General features: G+C 38.0%; 1 protein-coding gene across 1 annotated transcript in view; it reads left to right on the forward strand.

Annotated features, from left to right (window-relative positions):
* The window catches only part of LOC134219872 (peroxidasin), a 125,622-nt gene that overhangs the window by 102,253 nt on the left and 2,145 nt on the right, over positions 1 to 21,224 (forward strand). The window contains exon 6 of the mRNA XM_062698759.1: positions 21,045 to 21,181. Coding sequence (XP_062554743.1) covers positions 21,045 to 21,181 — 137 coding nt within the window. The remainder of the gene's footprint in view (positions 1 to 21,044; positions 21,182 to 21,224) is intronic.

Raw genomic sequence — 21,224 nt, forward strand, 5'->3', positions numbered from 1 at the left:
GTACGCGATTGAGTGTGCTTTCGTTTATCAAGTGAAACACTTTGACCGCACGCGTTATCGTTTTAAAATACGCATTGATAGCGCGTTTGAATGAAAAAAGTTTTCATCTTTACGTCTTGAAGTAGCGTCGTAAAATGAAATATTTAGTTAATTTCCAAGACTTAGGGTAACTGTCCTATTTTGGACCCCTAGAGGAAGTGCATCCCAATATATGCTTATATCTATTGAAATACAGGTTCGATATGGGCGGAAATGACACCATTTCAAAGATGAAAGTCTTATTTATGAAATAGAAATTCGAAATGAGCTTCAGTTTTTTGATAAATCAGTGAAATTTGCCATTTTCTGAAATGAAAATATTCTTCGTTTTGGACCCCCAAATGTACACATTTTGGACACCCCCAATTTAGTCTCTTCAAAGTCGAATTTCTAATTTACCCTGGTAAATTGAGTCGAAGCCAAGTCTTATCTTTCGATTGGCATGCATCATTGAGAAGATTCCTGCGTTTTATGTTCACAATTTCGACAAAAACTTATTGTGTACATTCTGAGATTTCCACTGATGTATACTTTTAAGCGTAACGCATTGTAACGCTCGCCTTCTTGAACAAACTAATTTCCTCGAAATTTCATCTAAATATCGCTTTTTCGCACGGGAAACCAGTGAAATAGATGCTGAACAATGTTAATTTCCTGAAGCTAATGGGGGAATTAACAGCGGCATTATTTTTAGTTCAGAAATCTGAAAAATGTCGCCAGTAGAGTCCAAAATGTGTAGGGGTCCAAATCAAGTTGGTTACCCAATATGTTACCATCCCTCTTGTAGAAAACATTGGCGAATTAATTTTTATATTTAGAATTGTTTATATGTAAAATGGGCATCGATTTCTCAACACCAGGACTGTCATCCAAATCGACATTTCTCCTGTTTGTCCTACCCACGTTTTGGAACGTGGATGCGCCTCTGATCGTGTTGATCTTGCGTTAGATATGGGTCTGTGAAATTCATTCTGAAATACATATCTTTATGTATTTTAGAAAGGTGCACAGGATTCTTCTAGTGAGTCAATGTATGCTATATGGACAGGAAAGGTATTCTACCAGGATTTGCGTAACAAATGTTTCATGTGCCGAGCGGAAGGTCACCGGAAGGATGCGTATCCATAAAGGAAAAAAAATTAACGATCAAAAGGAACGATCAATCGGAAAGAAAGAGGCGAATGTGGCAACGCAAGGTGGGCAACGGAAATCGTATTCCGGTGTCGTTATCGGATTTGATGCAGCAACCCGTCAAACATAATCGAATGCAGCGCAGAACGAAGTAATTGAAGTGGCTCAGGAAGAAGTGATTGGCTTGGATACCGATTCAACAGAACGGATGGAACCATTTGAAATTCCCGATTTAATGGTGCAACGCAAAAAACTAGCAGAAACTATGACATTCAAGAATAATACAGATCGGATCTGGCTCGTGAAGAAAGGAATCATGGGCTACACGGACTCCTACAGAAAAATAAGAGAGGAAGAGGATAAAAAGATCAGCGACGGGATCGTTTGATTACTGAAAGATCAATGGACCGATCCTCACCAAAGAAGACCGTGAGGTGTTTCTGAAACTTCTTCGGAATAATTAGTTCTATTATTTCTAATGTTTTCGGCTCCGTAGAGTTTATTATTAAAAATCTGAGCCTCATAAATAAACAGATTGGTAAAAAAATGTTTGCTATATATGTGTAGACGAAGAATAAGAAGGAATAAGTTTTGGTTGTTACGCTCTTTTCAAATGTTGGTCTAGCAATATCAATTCTCTATCTGCGTATACGCTTGGCAGATGTGGATACATTACTAAGTATCCCACTAGAAGAAATAAATCAAAGCATTCATTTCCTAATTTTGACTACCGTGGGGCATCGAAATCCGTACACTTAAGCACCTCAGTATGTGAAAAAGGGTCTGGAAAATTAAAAACGAATGCAAATGAAACGTTTATCGTTAATACAGGAGCACGAAGGCCACTATTTTCAAACTGTTGCGCATTTACACATTAGAAATTTAAAGAAATATGATAAAATAATGAATTTAAGCTACGCCTCTTGAACCGAAATCCGTGCACCGTGGAAGTATTTCGAATCAAAGGATCAAAATCCGTACAGCTATTTTTTTACTAAATATATAAATTGGGGCCCTCCTTAGTCGTGCGGTAAGACGCGCGGCTACAAAGCAAGACCATGCTGAGGGTGGCTGGGTTCGATTCCCAGTGCCGGTCAAGACAATTTTCGGGTTGAAAATTGTCTCGACTTCCCTGGACATAAAAGTATCATCGTGTTAGCCTCATGATACACGAATGCAAAAATGGTAACTTGGCTTAGAAACCTCGCAGTTAATAACTGTGGAAGTGCTTAAGGAACACTAAACTGCGAGGCGGCATTGTCCCAGTGTGGGGATGTAATGCCAATAGGAAGAAGAAGAAGATATAAATTGTAGTAGACTAGTTGAGTAAACTACCACTGTAAATAGTTAAATACGAACCTTGACATGTAATCCCTTTGATTTGTATTCCACTTTCCTTACTTCATTAGTCGCAATTTGCAATTGGACCGCAGTTAATTTTGATGCAGTTATGTTCTACACGCATGAAAATGGAGCCAGAAACTATGCGTTCGGTGGGTAACGATTTGTTTTTAATTCATGTTGTTTTAATTTCAAAGGCTACTTTCCATCTCCATGGCCTAAAAGCTTACTGTCAAGTATATGAACAGGATTGGATGAATTATTAGTAAATTAATTACTTGAAATCCCCTACAATTTATTGATATCTCTTGGAGTGGACGGATTTCGGTGCCCACGGTACTATAAAGCCAGGCCGTATATGAAAAATCCCACAATTTCTATATTTTTATGTACTTACTGATATAAAATTGATATAAAATTGATCAGATTCAGGAGCACACGTTCCACGATGAATTCCTTTGAAAGTGGCACAAATGCTGGGGCCAGGGCCGGATTTAAGGGGGAGGCGGGGTTGGTTGAGCCTTATCGCCAATGTTATATGCGGCGAGAATGCGGCGATTTATCACAGACTACCTCTTCTGTTATTAACATTCTAAAAACAATTATTTGACTTCGAAAAAGTGAAATCAGAATTGCGTGAAACCATTTTAATAAAAATTCCGCGGAAAAAAAATTAAAATTTCGTTTCGTTTCGAAAACTTTCGAAATAAATGAACCCTGATTTCGTATCGTTTCGAAGTCTTGAAAGTAAATCTATATTTCGTTTCGTTTCGATCCGAATCAACATAGACATTTTAAATTTCGTTTCGTTTCGTTTCGTTAGGAAAAAGTGTGTTATCGCATACCCTTAGTTAATAGATCTTGATATCACCGTTGGGAATTCTATCTACGACGGCATTGATTTGGCTGTAAAAGTTCTCTTTTTCGTGCAGATCGGCAGCATAGGTTGTCGCATAACACTGGATTACAGTAAGACTTCGGACCCGTGTTCTTAATCTGGCAACGATTCATATTAGGTTCCCACTTCGTAAGGTCAGATTGTGTCTGGGCGCTCATTAGGAAGCCAAGTCCTCGTTGTTGGGGAGCGTGTTCACCCCGTAAACTAGAGTATAGCAGAATTTGTCCTGATGTGTTCTCCATAGTTTGGCCAACGGACTTCACTCAGTTCTAGGATCTCACGCTTCATGCGGTGTGCCTCTCTGGCAAGTTGTGAAAATTTACCCTGTTGGGCTATGGTTCAAATGTTCCTTGTTCCTATACGTATCACTTGTTTTGCGCTAAAAGTCGTAGCCATTTAATTAGCCTGTATTTTATTATCAGTTTCTTTCACAGTATTTATATTTCGAGAAGAATAGGTTTTTGACGCAAGGTTCCCTATCCACCGGTATGTGACTGGTATCCAAGATATAGCTTCCAGGGAAAAGCATATTTCATTCAGCCGCTGGATGGGTGAAACAAATGGATCATTAGGCACAAATAATCTTTCACAACATAATTAATTTGATATTAATATTTTTATTACATTTATTATTACATTTTCAGATTACGGCAACAAAGGCCTTCTAATTTTAAATGAATAATTCAACTCTCTTTAGTCATTGTCGAGTATTGTAGGCGAGCTATGATTACCGGAGATCCTCGAAAAATGTTTTTATTGTTTGATTCAAATGGTATCGCACCTGCCAATTGTGGCATTGCCTCCTCGCAGCAAAGTATTTATTAAACACGCCAGCAGTCATTGACGCCAAAAACAATTTACGGATATGACTATCATTGATATTCTATACTCACGAAAAACGTGTCACTCACCGAAGTTGTTGTTCTTGAACCGAATTCGAATTCAGAATTCGAATCCAACCACTTTCACCATGGCCTGCTTCATAGCCCAGCATCTTACCACTCAGCTTTGGAAAGCTCCTTGAGTAACAGTGTTACGTAAAATTCAGCGAACGTAATTCGCCCCAGTCAATAATGTTTAGATCATTTCTCTTCTTGGTGTTCTATTTTCTACTCAATCAATCATTTTATTAACTTCCGCCTACCTTTTCGATAAACAAGTCCTACATTTATCATGCTCTGTCGGAGCAATGAGACTTCGCAGTGATTTCTAATAATTCTAGTCCTCCCACGTTTGATATGAGCAGGTGTAGGATCAACTAACGGGCACTCATAAGTCAATCTAATAAATCAATTCCATATGAAACAAGATGATAAAAATGACAAACTTCCACGAAACTTCGCCCTAGTTACTCAATATCGGATTACCCTCAATGTCAACTAACAAATTTATCCAACAACCAGCACGGGAAGCGCGTTTAACAAACACAAATCGTCGAGCTTCTAATCCGCCCAAATAACTTTTCGTTTCCATTTTGGACCCCTGCTGACTGCTGTCACTTGCCAAGTTTTTCCACTCCTGTCATCTATATGCTTTGATCCTGCCCAACCCACCCACGCCGCACCTGAGAGGTGACATGGCAAACCTCCCGAGACCCGTGTTTCGTTTCCACCGAAAAACGTAGCTCAATTGAATATGATACACTCCGAGTGATAATGTGTTTTCCTGGAACGAAGCCGACGGGTGTTGAAGCTTTATTGTGGCCCCGATTCCCGACATGCTTTAAATCATTTCGGTTAGACGTGAAGCGATGCGAAGCGACGCAACGCCGGTGTGAGAGATATGCAAACGACGCTGATGCTGGCAAGGCTCTTTCTGACGGAACCAATTTTCCGTATCGTTGTTTGTGTTCAACAGCACCCCGCAGGATATAATATTCATTGCTGGCAGCGAGGTTTGTATATTTTCCGCGTAATTGCTTATACAATGCTTGATTTGAGGGCTGATGGAATTCAAACTGTCTTAATTATCTCAAATGAAGAGTGATGATTTATTGTTCTGTTACAGAAAAGGTGAAATTAAGTCAAAGTCAAGTAAAAGTGTGCAATCTCTAATATTATAGAACACTTTAAAGAATCTGAGAAACAAATTCAATCTGAACGAGTTTCAATGTAAATAGTGTCGGTAAGGTTCTGCAGGGTTGTGAGAATAATACAATGTTGATTCCGTGAAAACGAGAAGATGAAAACGTCAATGGTTCTGTTGACTGTCTTCAGATGAAGAAGTTATGTATGAGATAAATGGAATTTTATTTAAACGGTGCATAACTTCGAGAACGATTAACCGATATTGGATTTTGATTCGTTCGTCAAGATTAATCATAAAACTCTAATTAGTTGTATTAGCGGAAATATGGTAGTTGGAGTTAGTAGCGGAAATGGGGACGCTTGGTTGTTCTCGGCCATTCCAACAAAAGTGACAATTTTCCAAACCGAAACACAAATCCACTATTAGGGGCCCATACACGCTCCGACATGTTGTACAACTATCCAGCAGTCGTGCAACTTGCCCATAGACTGTCCGACTTCACTCCGACCGAATTAAATTTCCTGGAGGCGGATTCAAAGTTGTGCAACATGTCGGAGCGTGTGTGGGGCCCAGACTTTTCTATCCTCCATAATACAGATAAAAAAATAGATATATCCACTCGCCATGTACAAGGTGCTTCATTTATACACAGAAACTGGACTGTTTGAACCCCATTTTGAGAAGAACTACCTTGAAAGTGTGATTCAATACTCTCGTGCCTGTACAAACTCGTTTTATGACAAGTGAAGACATTCCACTAAAAAGCTCAACATAATTTTCTTAACACTCTCGCGCCAGTTTTTAATCATATAGGAAACATTTGTATCACATTTGGATTCGGAATAAATGAAAAAAAGTAAGCAAAACCACCCTGACGGTGGCTGGGTTCGAATCCCGGTCCGGTCTAGGACATTTTTGGGTTAGAGAGAATATGTGAATATGTGAATATGTGCGAATATGTCCAAAAATATCTATATGATCAAAAGACATGAAATTATATATGATTAATCCGATTAGCCAAGTCCTGAACAATGTATACGTGCATCGTGTCACGTGTCACTCCGAAAGGCATTTTAGCCGGCGGCGGTGGTGGCGTGAACCGGCGTGGCAAATTTCTGGATTTTTTTGGAACATTTTCAAGACACTAAAGGGATTTTTTTTAAATTTCACCGGGAAAAACCTGATAAACTTTCCCAAAATGTTTTCCAAAAAATTAACTTGGAAATTATTCTCGGATTTTCCACGGGAAGCTATTTTGAATTTCCAAGGAAAATTGTTTGGAATTTTTCTCTTCAGAATTCACATGAGATATTTCAGATTTTCAGGGGAAATTGTTCCAAATTTCTACAGGAAAGTGTTCAGAATATCCATGAAAAAACCTTCAGAATTTCTGTTAAACATTGTACAAAACTTACACCGAAAATACTTAGAAATTTCCACAGGATACTCTAAGAAAATTGTCTAAGATTGTTCAAAAAGTAAATATTTCAAATAAGAACTTTGGATTTCCTCGGAGTTCTCATAGGAAATTATTCAAACTTTCCACGCGTTTTTTTTTTAATTTTTATTATGATGTGCCAAAAAAATATTGCGGATATTATCAAAAAAAAAATATTTTGCAGATTCCACAAAGTCATTTCGCAGCTGTCAAAGTTCAGCCGCAAGCTGAAAATCATCAATACATTGAAACAAAAACCTGACATTTGGTGTTGTCATCATAGAATACCATGCCCAACAGCTTAGCTTAGCTTAGCTTAGACTGACTGTGGATATCGATGGCTGCTACTCCGTGATTGATCAGAACTGGTGCAAATTGCACTTCGATCCAAGTGAATAGTGGTTGGGATTTACCATCAATTCTCGAAGTGCACGTTTCAGCAGCTCGCAAATGTTGATCAATAACGGCGCCGGCCAAGTCCTTACAGTCAGTTGGGAAAGGAAAGTAACATTAGTGTGTGGTTATTGTTGTTAATAGAGACCGAGAATACCTCTGCATCTCCACAATAACCACGGGAAGAAAGTAATATTAGTTGGGTGGGGTAATCAGGTACATAGATCGGGATTCACCATGGAAAGTGATGTGACCTATGCAAGTTCTATACAACAGTTATTAGCATTTCCTTATCTTATTCAATTGTTTATCCTTCGCGAGAATAAACAATCAATCGCCCAAAGTGAGCGATTGCCCATTTGAATTATGCCCCAACAATTGGAGCTTTTACGAATTTATTACGGATTATGTTCTGTCGAATCCAAACATGTTTGTTACAGTTAGCAGAACACATCCAAAATCATAAGAAAACATACAGAAGAGTAAAAAAAAAACAAATTTGAAAAAAAAACACACACACACACACACAGGCTCAAAAAACCAATAGCATAGAGAGTAAAAATATAATTAAAAATTTAGTGATACTTAAGTGCATTGTGTGTGATTGTTTGTAGATGCTGTCGCGTTTTCGTTTCCAGTCGGTGAATCTGACAAGGGGGAGTTGCAACTGCGGTATCACTTTTGCTAACGCAATTACCGAGTCCTTCGTTGAAGGTGCTCTCTGCACCTATGATACCTTCTGGTTCTGGCTTCTGGTGAAATTACTAGAGCTGGTTATATTGTCGAAGAAGCTCAGGTCACTTCTGGAGTAGTCAGATTCTTATTTTCCAAAGTTAACCACCAGATTCCATTGCACAGAGAGCTCCGCCATATAGCCACAACATGTAAATCACCATCGATCTATGACAAATTTCCACATCCAATATTCTTCAACAGTCACCGGCACTTATAATTAGCATTTGGTAAAGGTAAAATTTATATTTACATCCGTCTTCAAGCAGCGCACACTGTTATCCATAGAATACCATGCCCAACAGCAGGGAAAAAGAATGAAATAACAGCTGCTGTAGTTAAAAAATTGAACCGGAAAGAGAAAAGTTTTTTTTCCGTAAGGTTGCAATACTTCAGAATTTCAAATTTTCACGCGAAAGTCGGTATTTGATTGAATTTTTTATATTAATGGTTTTTCTTTGAATTTTCACGTTTCTTTGTATTATACATAATAAACTTTTCAGCAATTCCACAGGAAATCATTAAAAAGGGGAAAGGTCGTTTTAATAAAATTGGACGGAAAGTCATTTGGTCAGATAATACGTTAAGTCGAAAGTCATCTTTCCGAATCTCATTTGGCCGAAATGTACAAACGGTTATTAGATCTAAAATGGTTTGGTTGAAAGTTTCATTTGGCCAAAGCGTTTCCGAGAAAACGCCCTAGCAGGTCGTTTGACTGAATAAGTCATTTGGCCAAAAAATGAAATGGCATGAAATGGTCGTTTGGCGGAAAGGGCTATTTGGCTGAAAAATTCATTTGCCCGAATGGGTCATACGGCCGAAAATGTAGTTTGCTGAACTGATCGAAAATGTCAACCCGTTTGGTTAAATTACATTTTCGGTAAAATGGCGACGTTAGGCATAAGAACGTTTGGCAAGTACGTTAGGTATAATGGACGTTAGGCATAACGGACGATAGGCATAATGGACGTTTGGCATAGTTCTTTATGCCATAGGCTATTCTTTGGTTAATTTTATGCCAAACGTCCATTATGCCAAACGTACCGTCAACTGGGGGGAAGATGATCATTGAGGTGAAGATGATCATTTGATGTGTCAGTCAAAAGTGCCAATTTTTTCTATGAAACGGAAGTCAACAATATTCTCCGTTCAAGTAATGTTACCGCTAGGTAGAAATCCAAGTTTTTCGATTATAATCATGAAAATGTATTTTGTGAAAGAAAGAGAGAGATTGTCATAAATGACGCTTTTTTCGTTTCAAATATTGACTTCTTAGACTTCTTTACGTAATAAATTCAACATTCATACAGATAACCTAGTGTATTTTGACTACTAGGTCATAATGGTTTTAGTAGAGCTGTCTTGATCAACTTCACCCCAAACCAGATTATTCAAAAAATGTGTGATTATTTAATTTATTTTAATAAATGCGAACGCATTTCAGAAAACTAAAGTTGTTGATTATTGCAACGTATAGCAGTACATGTTTTGAAAATATTTGTTTCGATTTAAAATGTAAACACACATTGTTATTGCATGTTTTGTCTTAAAAATGATCATCTTCCCCCCAGTTGACGGTACATTATGCCTATCGTCCGTTATGCCTAACGGGGTATATCCTGTGTTAATCGACCATTTCGGCCTTCTCGACTCTTTTCGGTAAACGGCATTTCCGATCAAATGACCTATTTGGCCCAACGACTTTTTCGACCAAATGACCAGTTCGGCCGTATGTCCATTTCGTCCGTATGTCCATTCCAGCTAAACGACTTTTTTAGCCAGATGGGTTTCAGCCAAATGAAAGATTCGGTACACCTTTCGGCCATGGGCCTCCGTTCAAATGGTCCTTCTCGTCTTTAGGCCGACAGTCATTCGGCGGAGAACCATTTGTTTGAGTGCCACTAGGCCTAATAACACGTTAAGCTGGAAGTCATCTAGCCGAATTTCATTTGGCTGAATCGTTTGTCCGAAACAGTTATTATGTCGAAAATGAAAGTTTGGCAGAAAAAAATTGTTTGTCCAATCATTTGTCATTTGGCGCAAAATGTCGTTGAATCGAATAAATCATTTAGTCGTGGAGGTGGTTATCGACTGTAATTAACTCGTTGAAGTGTTTATCGGCTATGCAGTCTGATGACCAGTTAAAACGCTATATTAATTCTGATCCGACGTTTTGGTACCTTTATTGTTATTTTTTCAATGGATTAAAATTGCTCAGCATTTCATTGTCATAAGGAAGGACAATGAAACGAAGGACTCTTATCACAATAAAACGCTGAGCAATTTTAATGCATTAAAAGAGGACCAATAAAGGTACCGAAACGTCGGATCAGAATTAATATAGCGTTTTAGCTGGTCATCAGACTGCATAGTCGATAAACACTTCAATGAATTATTTAGTTTAAAATGCCGTTTGAAATGGTCTTTTGGCTTGAAAACATCCTCTCCGCCAAAAATCCATTCGGGCAAACGGAATTTTCGGCTAAACTGTTGCGGCGGCGGCGTGGCCCGGTGGCGCACACCGCTAGTTCAAACTGACTACAGAGTAGTGAGAAGAGAGTACTGAGAAATGAAAGTTATACTTAGTAGTGAGATGTACGCAGTAGCAAATGAGAAGGGAATAGTGGGAAGTGAGAAATGAGTAATGAGAAGTGAGTGGTGAGAAGTAGATGCGATCGTTGCGAAATTAAAATTTGGAATGAGAAATGAGGAAAACAGAAGCAAGAGTTGAGAAGTGAGGAATGATAATTGGGATGTGAGAAGCGAGATGCTGAGAAGTGATAAGTGGGTGCGGAGATATAAATGAGAAAGAAGAAGGAAGAAAGGAAGAGGAAGAAAAAAAGTTGAAGGAAAAAGTAAAAAGGAAGAAGGAAAAGGACGAAGGTATAAGAAAGATAGAACGAGAAAGAAAGATTGAAACAAGAGAGTGCAGAAAGAAGAGGCAAGAAAAAAAAGAAATAAGGAAAAGGATAAAGAATAAAGGCAGAAAATAGTTGAAGGAGGAATAAGGGAGAAGAAAGAAGGAAATAAATAAAGGAAGAAGAAAGAAGAAGGAAAAAGGTAGCAAAAAGAGGAAGGAAAGAAATTGGAAAGAATAAGGATTAATTTCACAATTTTTAATTATCACATCTCAATTTCTTACCACATACCACTTCTCACTCTCCGGTTCTTAGTCTTCCCCTCCCACCTCCTCACCTTCCACCTCTCACTTTTTACAGCTCTATACTCACTTATCATTAAGCACTTCTCACTTCTTCTTTTTTCAATTTTCACTTCTCACTTCACTTGTCACTTCTTTCTTCTCACTTTTCACTTTGCTCTACACTTCTCGCTGCTCACTTCTCAATTCTAAATTCCCATTTCTTTCTAACAAAGAAAGAAGGAGAAAGAAGGAAGAAAGCGGAAGTAAGTAGAAGGAAGAGGGGAGAAGGAAAAAGAAAGATAGTAGAAACACTTCTCATTTTTCAATTCTTACTTCTCACTTGTTACTTTTCACATCTTACTTCTCACTTCTTACTTTCCACTTCTTACTTCTCACTTCTCTTATTTACTTCTCACTTCTCTTATTTACTTCTCACTTCTCACTTTCTTAATTTCACTTTTCACTTCTCGCATCGAATTTCTCATTTCTCACTTTTCCTTTCTCACATTCATTGCTCACTACTCACTTCTCACTTTTTATTCTTAATTCGCACTTCTCACTTCTTATTTTCCACTTTTGCTTTTTGCACCTACGAATTTGTGCGAATTGCTCAATGCTAATGCTAATGCTAATGAAAGTTGGATATATTTCGGTTAAAACACTGTTTAGGCATATGTCAACCATGCACAGGTATTCCTTGAAATAAAATAAGGAACCAGAGCCAATATGTGGACTTAAAGCACGGAACTATAGCTACAAATATCCAAAATAACAATAGAGGCCCTAAAATTAGGTCTGATGTTATTTTCATCCAAGTATTAATTCCTCATAAATTCAATACAACATTGATTCAAACTACAGAGGCCATCACAAAGATGATGCAGGGATAAAAAATGGTTTGCATCATTTTGGGAAAAGTGATTATTCCCATAGCATGTATGTATGTTAAATGATTACTTGTATCAAACTTACACCATTTTTCAAAAAAAGTTGTGCAATTGTAGAGCGAAAGTGCAAAAAACAAACAATTTCAAATAACCATGATAAAACTCTTTATAACTAAATTTACATAATAACATAACGGACATTTCATAATGTCATAACCGACATAATAACATAACCGACATTCCATATTTTTTCTTTGATAATTGACCTTTCCCGTCAAAACTTTTATTCGCTCAATCGATTCTTTGGCTTATTTAAGGTGAACTTTCCCAAAGAACCCATATTTTTTGAAGCTTCTAACTATTTTTTAAATCGAAAACAAAAACCGAAAAAGTGCCGCATGTGTGATCCGGCCTGAAAAATTCACCCGATGTTCGTTCAAAATCGGGCCAATCTTAAAAAAAAAACAGCACTTTTTCGATTTTCAAAATAGGGGGAGGCTTCAAAAAATGTGGGTTATTTTGGAAAGTTGACATTAAATAAGCCAAAGAATCGACTGAGACAATAAAACGAGATACAATTTTTGACGAGAAAGGTCAATTGATGACTTTTCAAAAGATGTACCAGATTTTTTTTAAAAATCTTCTTATCTACCACACTGCAGTTGAAACATTAAAAATTGTTTGTTTCAGGAGGGTTTTGAAAACAATGTTCATTTTACGTTCAGGCAGTGTTCATTTACACTATCTTTGAACATACGAATTTCAAATTTGTTTTATTTCAAAGAAAAACTATGGAAAACAATGATTTTTAGTGAAAAAACAATGGTTCAATACAATATGAACATGAGCAATTTAGCTAGGCTGAGTGGTAAAACTAGCAAATTGTCCTCGTTTTATTGATGAATTTAACGCAATTCCTTCAAAAAATATGCGTTCTTTGGGAAAGTTGACCTTAAATAGGCCAAAGAATCGACTGAAACAATAAAACAAGATATAGGTATTTTTTGACGGGAAAGATCAATTGCTTCGGAGATGATAAAGAGCAGGGTTTGCAGAAATCGCTCCAAATAGATAAATAACAAACAACGATAAAAGGGAGCCAAAAACCTCTTCAAATCATAACATGCCATGAAATCAAGTTTATCGAACGTGTAGACAAGTGCAAAAAAAAAGGATTCTGATAGGCATCCCCCACCGGGAGGCTATGATAAAATGAAAAATCTATTTTTCTTTCGTTTTTCACAAATTTCGACATTTGATGGCATTGTTGTTTTCTAATTTCTTTGCAGAGAGAAAAAGACAAAGTAAAATTTTAAAACACTTCTAGAAATAATAGAATTAAAAACTGTTATCAGATTTTAAATATGATGCTTCGTATTTTTCGTAGTATTAAAAATTTCCAACCTAAACTAATAGGGGAAATGACGGCTTTGGCAGGTTTTGTTCTATTATTGGCAGGGTTTTTTTTTATGACTGAGTAGGCTCAAATTTGGCCTAAACATTCTTAGCATATAAAAGAATATTGTGGCCAAATATAAATAATCATAAAACTTGGTCGACAAAACCCCCCTGCCAATAATAGAACAAAACCTCCCAAAGCCGTCTTTTTTTTAAACAAAACTTGCAGAATTTTTTAAAAGTATCCTCAAATTTTCTTTTTATCCTTCCCCATACCAGGGCACTACACGCGCTGGTTGCCAGGGAAAATTCTTATGGTACTTGCATGGAAATTGTTTCCCCGGAAATTCCTTCAAAATGTCTTAAGGATGTACCTTATGGAGTTACTTCGGAAGTTCCCCCAAAAATCTTTTGAAAATGCCTCCTCAAATTACTTCGGAAATCAATTCAGAAATTTTATTTGAAAATTTCTCTATAAATTTCTTTGTGAGTTCCTTCCAAAAATTCCACCTCGAATTCCTTCCGAAATTCCCCCAGATATTACTTATGAACTTACCTCGGACGAATTTAGTACAATTCCATCCAATTCCACCACTTTGTATTCCGGTATAGATACGTATTTCGACCTCAGCTGTAAGGTCAGTCTTCAGTGTCTCGTAATTGACTTGACTGAGTCGAGTGAGAATGACAACGACAGTGAAAACATTCTAAGAGTTCATTCTTTTTACCTCGTAGGAATCCTTTCGGAATATCCTCAGAAAGTTGCAACCGCAGTACATGTTTTGAAAATATTTGTTTTGATTTAAAATGTAAACACACATGTTTAGTCTTAAAAGTGATCATCTTCCCCCCAGATGACGGTACTTTTTGAATTCCTCTAAAAATTTCTTTGGAAACTTCTCCAGGAACTGCTTTAAAAATTGTTTCCAAAATTCCTTTTGGAATATCTTCAGGAATTCTTTCAAAAATTCCTCCTGAAATTCCTTCGAAAATTCATTTACTTACTTCAGGGATTGCCTCAGAAATTCATCCAGGAATCCTTTCGGAAGTTACTTTGGAAATTCCTCAAAAAAAAGCTTAAAAGTAAACAAATTCGCTTTCGCTGTGTGGCGTAAGAAGTCTTTATGAATACTTCCCACAATAACTGGTTATTTGCGAGAGAAACGAGCAATCCATTTGAACATTATCTTGACTTGAAAGGCGAACCGTTTGTTTGGTAAACTGCATATATGTATGTAACATTTTTGGCCAAAATGAGATTTTTATATATTCTGAATCCTTCTCCAAAAATACGTATTCTGGCAAAAAATACGAAAAACAAAATTTTTGTTCAGGAAGGAATGAATGAAAAAACGTAACTGGCTGTGTATGTGTAGACTAGACTAGAATGTATGAAAATAATCGTTGAACGCATTTTGAAGAGTCATTATGGAAAACTGCTTGCAGTTTTCACACTGGAAGTACCCCAGGGTGTTGAGTTTTGCAAAATCTATGGATCTGTATTGAGGAAAACGAAATATTCGGTGCCAATTTGTTCAAAACCAGTTTTTTTTTGCTGTTTTCTCGAAATTGTGTAGAATGGATATATGCAGTTTCTCAAACATATGATTCAATTATCCTTTAAATATTCATCGTGACTTCTTCAGGAAATTCTTAAGAAACTTGCTCCAGATGTTGCTTATGAACTTCTTTCAGGAATTTCCTTGAAAATCCTTTCAAAACGACTTTAGGAAGTTCCTAAAGAGTTACTTCGGATATCCTCAAAAAAAAATCTTTGAAAATTCCTCCTCAAACTCCTTTGGAGATTGTTCCAGAAATTTATTTGAGAATTTTTCCAAAAATTACTTTGGAAATTCCCAACCAAAATTTTTTTTTCGAAGTATCCCCAGATGTTGTTTATGAACTTTCCTCAAGAATTGCCTTAGAGATTCCCCCATTTTTTTTTCTTCGGTAGATCTTCAAGGAAACACTCTGGAAATTCCTCCAAAAAATCCTTTGAAAATTCCTTCTGAAATTTCTTCGAAAACTCTTTGAGGAATTTCTTAGGAAATGCCTCCACGAATTCCTCTGGAAATGGCTCCAGGAGTTTCATTACCATATTTCTCCAGATATTGCTAATAAGCTTCTTTCAGGAATTCCTGTAGAAATTCTTCCGAAAATTTCTCAAGGAGTTACTTCAAGAATTCCTCCTCCTTGAATTTCCCTCTGAAATTCCCAACGGATTCTCCTTTTAATTTTCGGATGAACTCATGATGATTGATGATTTTTTGTAAAAATTCACCTGCGAATTCCCGGAGGAATTACCAGAGGAATTTTTCTCCAAATCCACGAAGGAATTTCCTTCCGAATTCTCGTTTTCCCAAAGGAAATGCTTCACGAATTCCCGGAAGTGTTTCCCTATGAATCCGCGGAAGAATGCCCCTTCGAATTTTCTCATTGAATTCTTCTTCGAATTCCCAGAGGACTTTTACTTAACTTTTGAAGGAATTAACTTTCAATCTCCCGGAGGAATTTCCCTCCGAATACCCGAAGGAATTTCATTCCGAGTTCCCGAAAGAGTTTCCCTCAGAATTCCCGCACAACTTCTATCCAATTTTTTTTTTGAGGAATTGTTCTCTGAATTCCACGAAGAATTTACCTTTTCCTTCAAAAACATTTATTCGTTCAATCGATTCTTTATTTCATTTAAGATCAGCTTTGCCAAAGAACCCATTTTTTACTACTCCAAGCACTTCTAAAATTTTAAACAAAAAATCGAAAAAGCCCTGCCTTTCAAGATTGACTTAACATTTACTTTTCTTTTTCGCTCGACTGTAGTATTGAGCTTGCTTGGGAAATATTTGGCTTCGCAGTCTTGGAGGGAATTGAAAACTATGTTTTTAATCTTTTCCCGACGTTTCGGTCCATTTAGGGCCTTTTTCAAGGGGTCTAAAATATTTATTGTTGGTTGTAATATTAAATTGTTACATTATTGTTTCATTATTACCGATTTGTTAAAGTTTCTTCGTCAAATATGTTTCTGTGTAACGTACAATGTCATGTGAATCAAATGGTCTATATAGGAAAATTAGGACCGAATCGTCGGGAAAAGATTAAAAACATAGTTTTCAATTCTCTCCAAGACTGCGAAGCCAAATATTTCCCAAGCAAGCTTAACATTTACTAGATTTTGAACGAACATCGTGTGAATTTTTCAGAGCGGTTTACACTTGCAGCACTATTTTGGTCTTTTTGGACTATTTGTTCTCAAAATTGATTATATTTGCAGTCTAATGGTACCATAAAGATGTGTCAAATATTGCTTTTTGTTGTTGAAACAATTCGATGAAGGTTAGAAGGTGCAAAATTCGATGGTGCTCCACGGACACTATGGGCGGGAGAGGGTTAAGCATTTTCATTTTCCATCGCATTGAACATAGGTATATTTGTCTTATCGCAAAACAAAGGAATACAGCTCCATTTACGTCGCTTTTTTTTGCTAACATGCCTGCTCACTGCTGAAAAAAACAAAAATAAGAAACAAATCAAATTTCTTTTAATTGCTTCATTTTTCGTGGGATGAATATCGGAGCTATGAGATGAAGTCTAGAGCAGTAACCCAATTTAAAGGAATTCCTGGAGAAATTTTCGATCGGACTTATGAAAGAATTTCCAGAAAAAGAATGATTCTATAAGGATAATATTTCGCAAAAAAAGAGGAAATTTCAATAAAAATTCTGGAGAAATTTTTGGAGAAACTCCGGGAAGAAATTCCGAAGTAATGTCGTAACGAATTCCTTGATAAAATTCCTAAGAAATTCCTGGAGCAATGTCCAAAGTAATACCTGAATGAATTTACCAAGAAATTCCTGCATGAATTTTGGTTGGAATCCGTTGAAAAATTTTCTAAGGAATTTTAGGAGTAATATTCCGAGAAGTACCTCGGAGTAACAAATGCAAAGAAATTTCTGGAGGAATTTCCGAAAAAAAAAGAAATTTCTTAAGGAAATTCCGAAATAATTACAGGAAGGCAATTCTTGGGGGAAGTTTATCTGGACATCTGGCGGAATTGTAGATAATTTTTTGGAGGACTTTCCAAAGCAGTTCCTGGAGGGATTTCTGATGTTACTCCATGACGAACTTCCGAAAGGCTTCTTGGAGGAGTTTATGAAGCAATTCCTAAGAGAAGTTCGTGATTTGTGAAACTTAAAACTTGATGAAGTGTTGACATTGGATTCTGAAGCGATTCACCTTAAGTTGTTTTCTTCTAATGAAAATGATTCAATCAACGCAGCTGTTTGGTGATGTGTTGATCAAAGTGGACCAAAACTTTCTCCAGTCGGTAGGAATGGGCGTCAACGTTGTGTGCTTTAATTCTAATTGATGTAGCCGGCCTTGTCCGGAATTGTTAACTTTCCGCTACGTTTTGACAGGGCAAGTGAATTGAAGGAACAGAATGATAAACATGATCAACTGTCGACAAGTCAAATTGAACAGAGTTAAATAATCACTTAACCGTACACGCGAAAAAAATTTAATGTTATTTATTATCAAGATTTCTAATACTTTTTTGCCAAAGCAGGCACATTGTTGCATTGGGCACATACATTCCAATGTATACTTCTCATTAATTTATGAATGTTATTAGCTTTTTGGTATGGGATCATTTATTAGGTGGCATAATGTGTATTGGTATTTTAGAATAGGTTTTTGCCATAACTTATAATTTTTTTTCCTTACATGTAGTATTAGAGTAATTAAAATTTTGACTTTTCAACCCCCTATGCTTAAACGATTGCATTTGCTTTTTTAACCCTTAAAGACGCAAGGCGATTTTTTAGAAATCGTCGAAAATATTTGTAACATTGTAACCATTGATCTTGACGGACGAACGTGTGGTGATCGAAAGGTGGAAGCAGCACTACGAGGAACATCTGAATGGCGCTGAGAGTACAGGCAGTGAAAGTCAAGGCAGCGGAGGAGATGACTACGTCAGTTCAGCGGACGATGGAAGCCAACCAGCCCTCACCTTGAGGGAAGTTAAGGATGCCATTCAACAGCTAAAGACCAACAAAGCCGCTGGTAAGGATGGTATCGGAGCTGAGCTCATCAAGATGGGCCCGGAAAAGCTGGCCACTTGCCTGCACAAACTGATAGTCAGAATCTGGGAAACCGAACAGCTACCGGAGGAGTGGAAGGAAGGGGTTATATGCCCCATCTACAAGAAAGGCGACAAACTGGAGTGTGAGAACTTTCGAGCGATCACCATCCTTAATGCCGCCTACAAAGTGATATCCCAGATCATCTTCCGTCGTCTGTCACCATTAGTGAACGAGTTCGTGGGAAGTTATCAAGCCGGCTTCGTTGACGGCCGCTCGACAACGGACCAGATCTTTACTGTACGGCAAATCCTTCAAAAATGCCGTGAATACCAGGTCCCAACGCACCATCTGTTCGTTGATTTCAAGGCGGCATACGACAGTATAGACCGCCCCTGAGAAGCTTACCAGACTGATCAAAGCAACGGTGGATGGTGTGCAAAACTGTGTGAAGATTTCGGGCGAACACTCCAGTTCGTTCGAATCGCGCCGGGGACTAAGACAAGGTGATGGACTTTCGTGCCTGTTGTCAAGTCAATTGTCCAGTCAATTTATTTGTTTCGCGGATGACATGGACATTGTCGGCCGAACATTTGCAAAGGTGGCAGAACTGTACACCCGCCTGAAACGTGAAGCAACAAATGTTGGACTGGTGGTGAATGCGTCAAAGACAAAGTACATGCTTGTGAGCGGAACCGAGCGCGACAGGGCCCGCCTGGGAAGCAGTGTTACGATAGACGGGGATACCTTCGAGGTGGTCGAGGAATTCGTCTACCTCGGATCCTTGCTAACGGCTGACAACAACGTTAGTCGTGAAATACGAAGGCGCATCATCTGTGGAAGTCGGGCCTACTACGGGCTCCAGAAGAAACTGCGGTCGAAAAAGATTCGCCACCGCACCAAATGTGTCATGTACAAGACGTTAATAAGACCGGTAGTCCTCTACGGACATGAAACATGGACAATGCTCGAGGAGGACTTGCAAGCACTCGGAGTATTCGAGAGACGGGTGCTTAGGACCATCTTTGGCGGTGTGCAAGAAGACGGTGTGTGGCGGCGAAGAATGAACCATGAGCTCGCCCACCTCTACGGCGAACCAAGTATCCAGAAGGTAGCTAAAGCCGGAAGGGTACGATGGGCAGGACATGTTGCAAGAATGCCGGACAGCAACCCTGCAAAGATGGTGTTCGCTTCCGATCCGGCAGGTACGAGACGGCGTGGAGCGCAGCGAGCGAGATGGGCAGACCAGGTGCAGAACGACTTGGCGAGCGTGGGGCGTATCCGAGGATGGAGAGATGCGGCCTCGAACCGTGCATTGTGGCGTCAAATTGTTGATTCAGTGTTATCTGTTTAGATGTTAACTAGATAAATGAAATGAATGAATAACCATTGAAATCATTTACATTAAACATTTTTTCGGTTTGTTGTTTTAAAAAAAACATTGCGCATTAAGGGTTAATAATCCTCCTAAATTTTTAGCTAATTTGGATGTAATTTGAGTGAGCCCGCGCGGTTTGAAATTTGTATGAAAATTATTATGAAAACAGATACTTTCATGGAAAACCGTTCCCCAACGCTTCATTTTAAGCTCTAAAAACATATGAGTACATTGGCAACATAGCAATTTTTAATAGGAAACAGGCTTTCAGCTTGAGAAGTTGTTACGGTTGGTTTTATGTTGTTCGAATAGTTGTAAATATTCGATCGAGTATGTATCATTTGTGCTATTTGGTGTATGTTTTATTTGTTGATTCTGTGTCTGAACTGAACAGGAAAGTCTGAAAGTAGGCAATAAAATATTTAGTTGTGATTTGTCCCAAGTTTGTTCCAGACACAGACATCGAATCGTTGATGCTAAATGGCATTAATTGATTCGAGGTGCCCAAATAGGATAAGAATCCTACACAAAGGCTCAGCTATGAATACAGCAAACTAATTGCTGTAGACAAAAAGCGCGATGCGCAATAAAAATATATCTGCGGGATTTGGCTGATGGACCAAAATCTCATATGAAACCTCGTCATTTCCCGTAGTGGGCACCACCTAGCCGTCTCTCTCAGGGCACCAAGAGAGAACGTGCATTATTTTAATTTGTTATTTACTACATGCTGTTTGTTTCTTTATGTTTGAATAAAATAAACATTGTTACAAAGTATTCTGTGTAGTCAATGTGTTGATTATATTTAAATAGTTCATGGGCTACCCCACAGAACGGTCTTTCACATAAGGGTCAGTTTCCACGGTAATTTCCATGACGTGACTTTTTAAATGACGTGTGTACAGTCAAATTACATCTAAAATTGCTAAGAATTTAGGAGGATTATTAAAATGACAAAAGCCATCGTTTAAGCATCGGGGGGCAAAAAGCCAAAATTTGAATCACTCTAGTGTAGTATTAGATAAACATTTTCCGGTCTGGTCGGTATCAGCCCATTGAATCTCAAATTCCACTAAAAAAATAACATTCTTCCTCAATAAATCAATCATTCAAATAAGTGATGATGGTCATTCTTTTTAATGTGTTTTTCCCTCTCCTCAGTGTAAAAACCGATCTGCTGACAGGTGGCGCCATGAGTCGGCTGTACATCGCGAACGCCAACCGGTACGACACCGGAAACTACACGTGCGCTCTGGCTGACATCGCCCAGGCAACCGTGGCGGTCCACGTTCTCAACGGTAACTGCGATAATGGTTCACGCTCGAATCGTTCGTGCATGCA

This window comes from Armigeres subalbatus, chromosome 3 (assembly GCF_024139115.2).
Source record: "Armigeres subalbatus isolate Guangzhou_Male chromosome 3, GZ_Asu_2, whole genome shotgun sequence".
NCBI lineage: Eukaryota > Metazoa > Arthropoda > Insecta > Diptera > Culicidae > Armigeres > Armigeres subalbatus.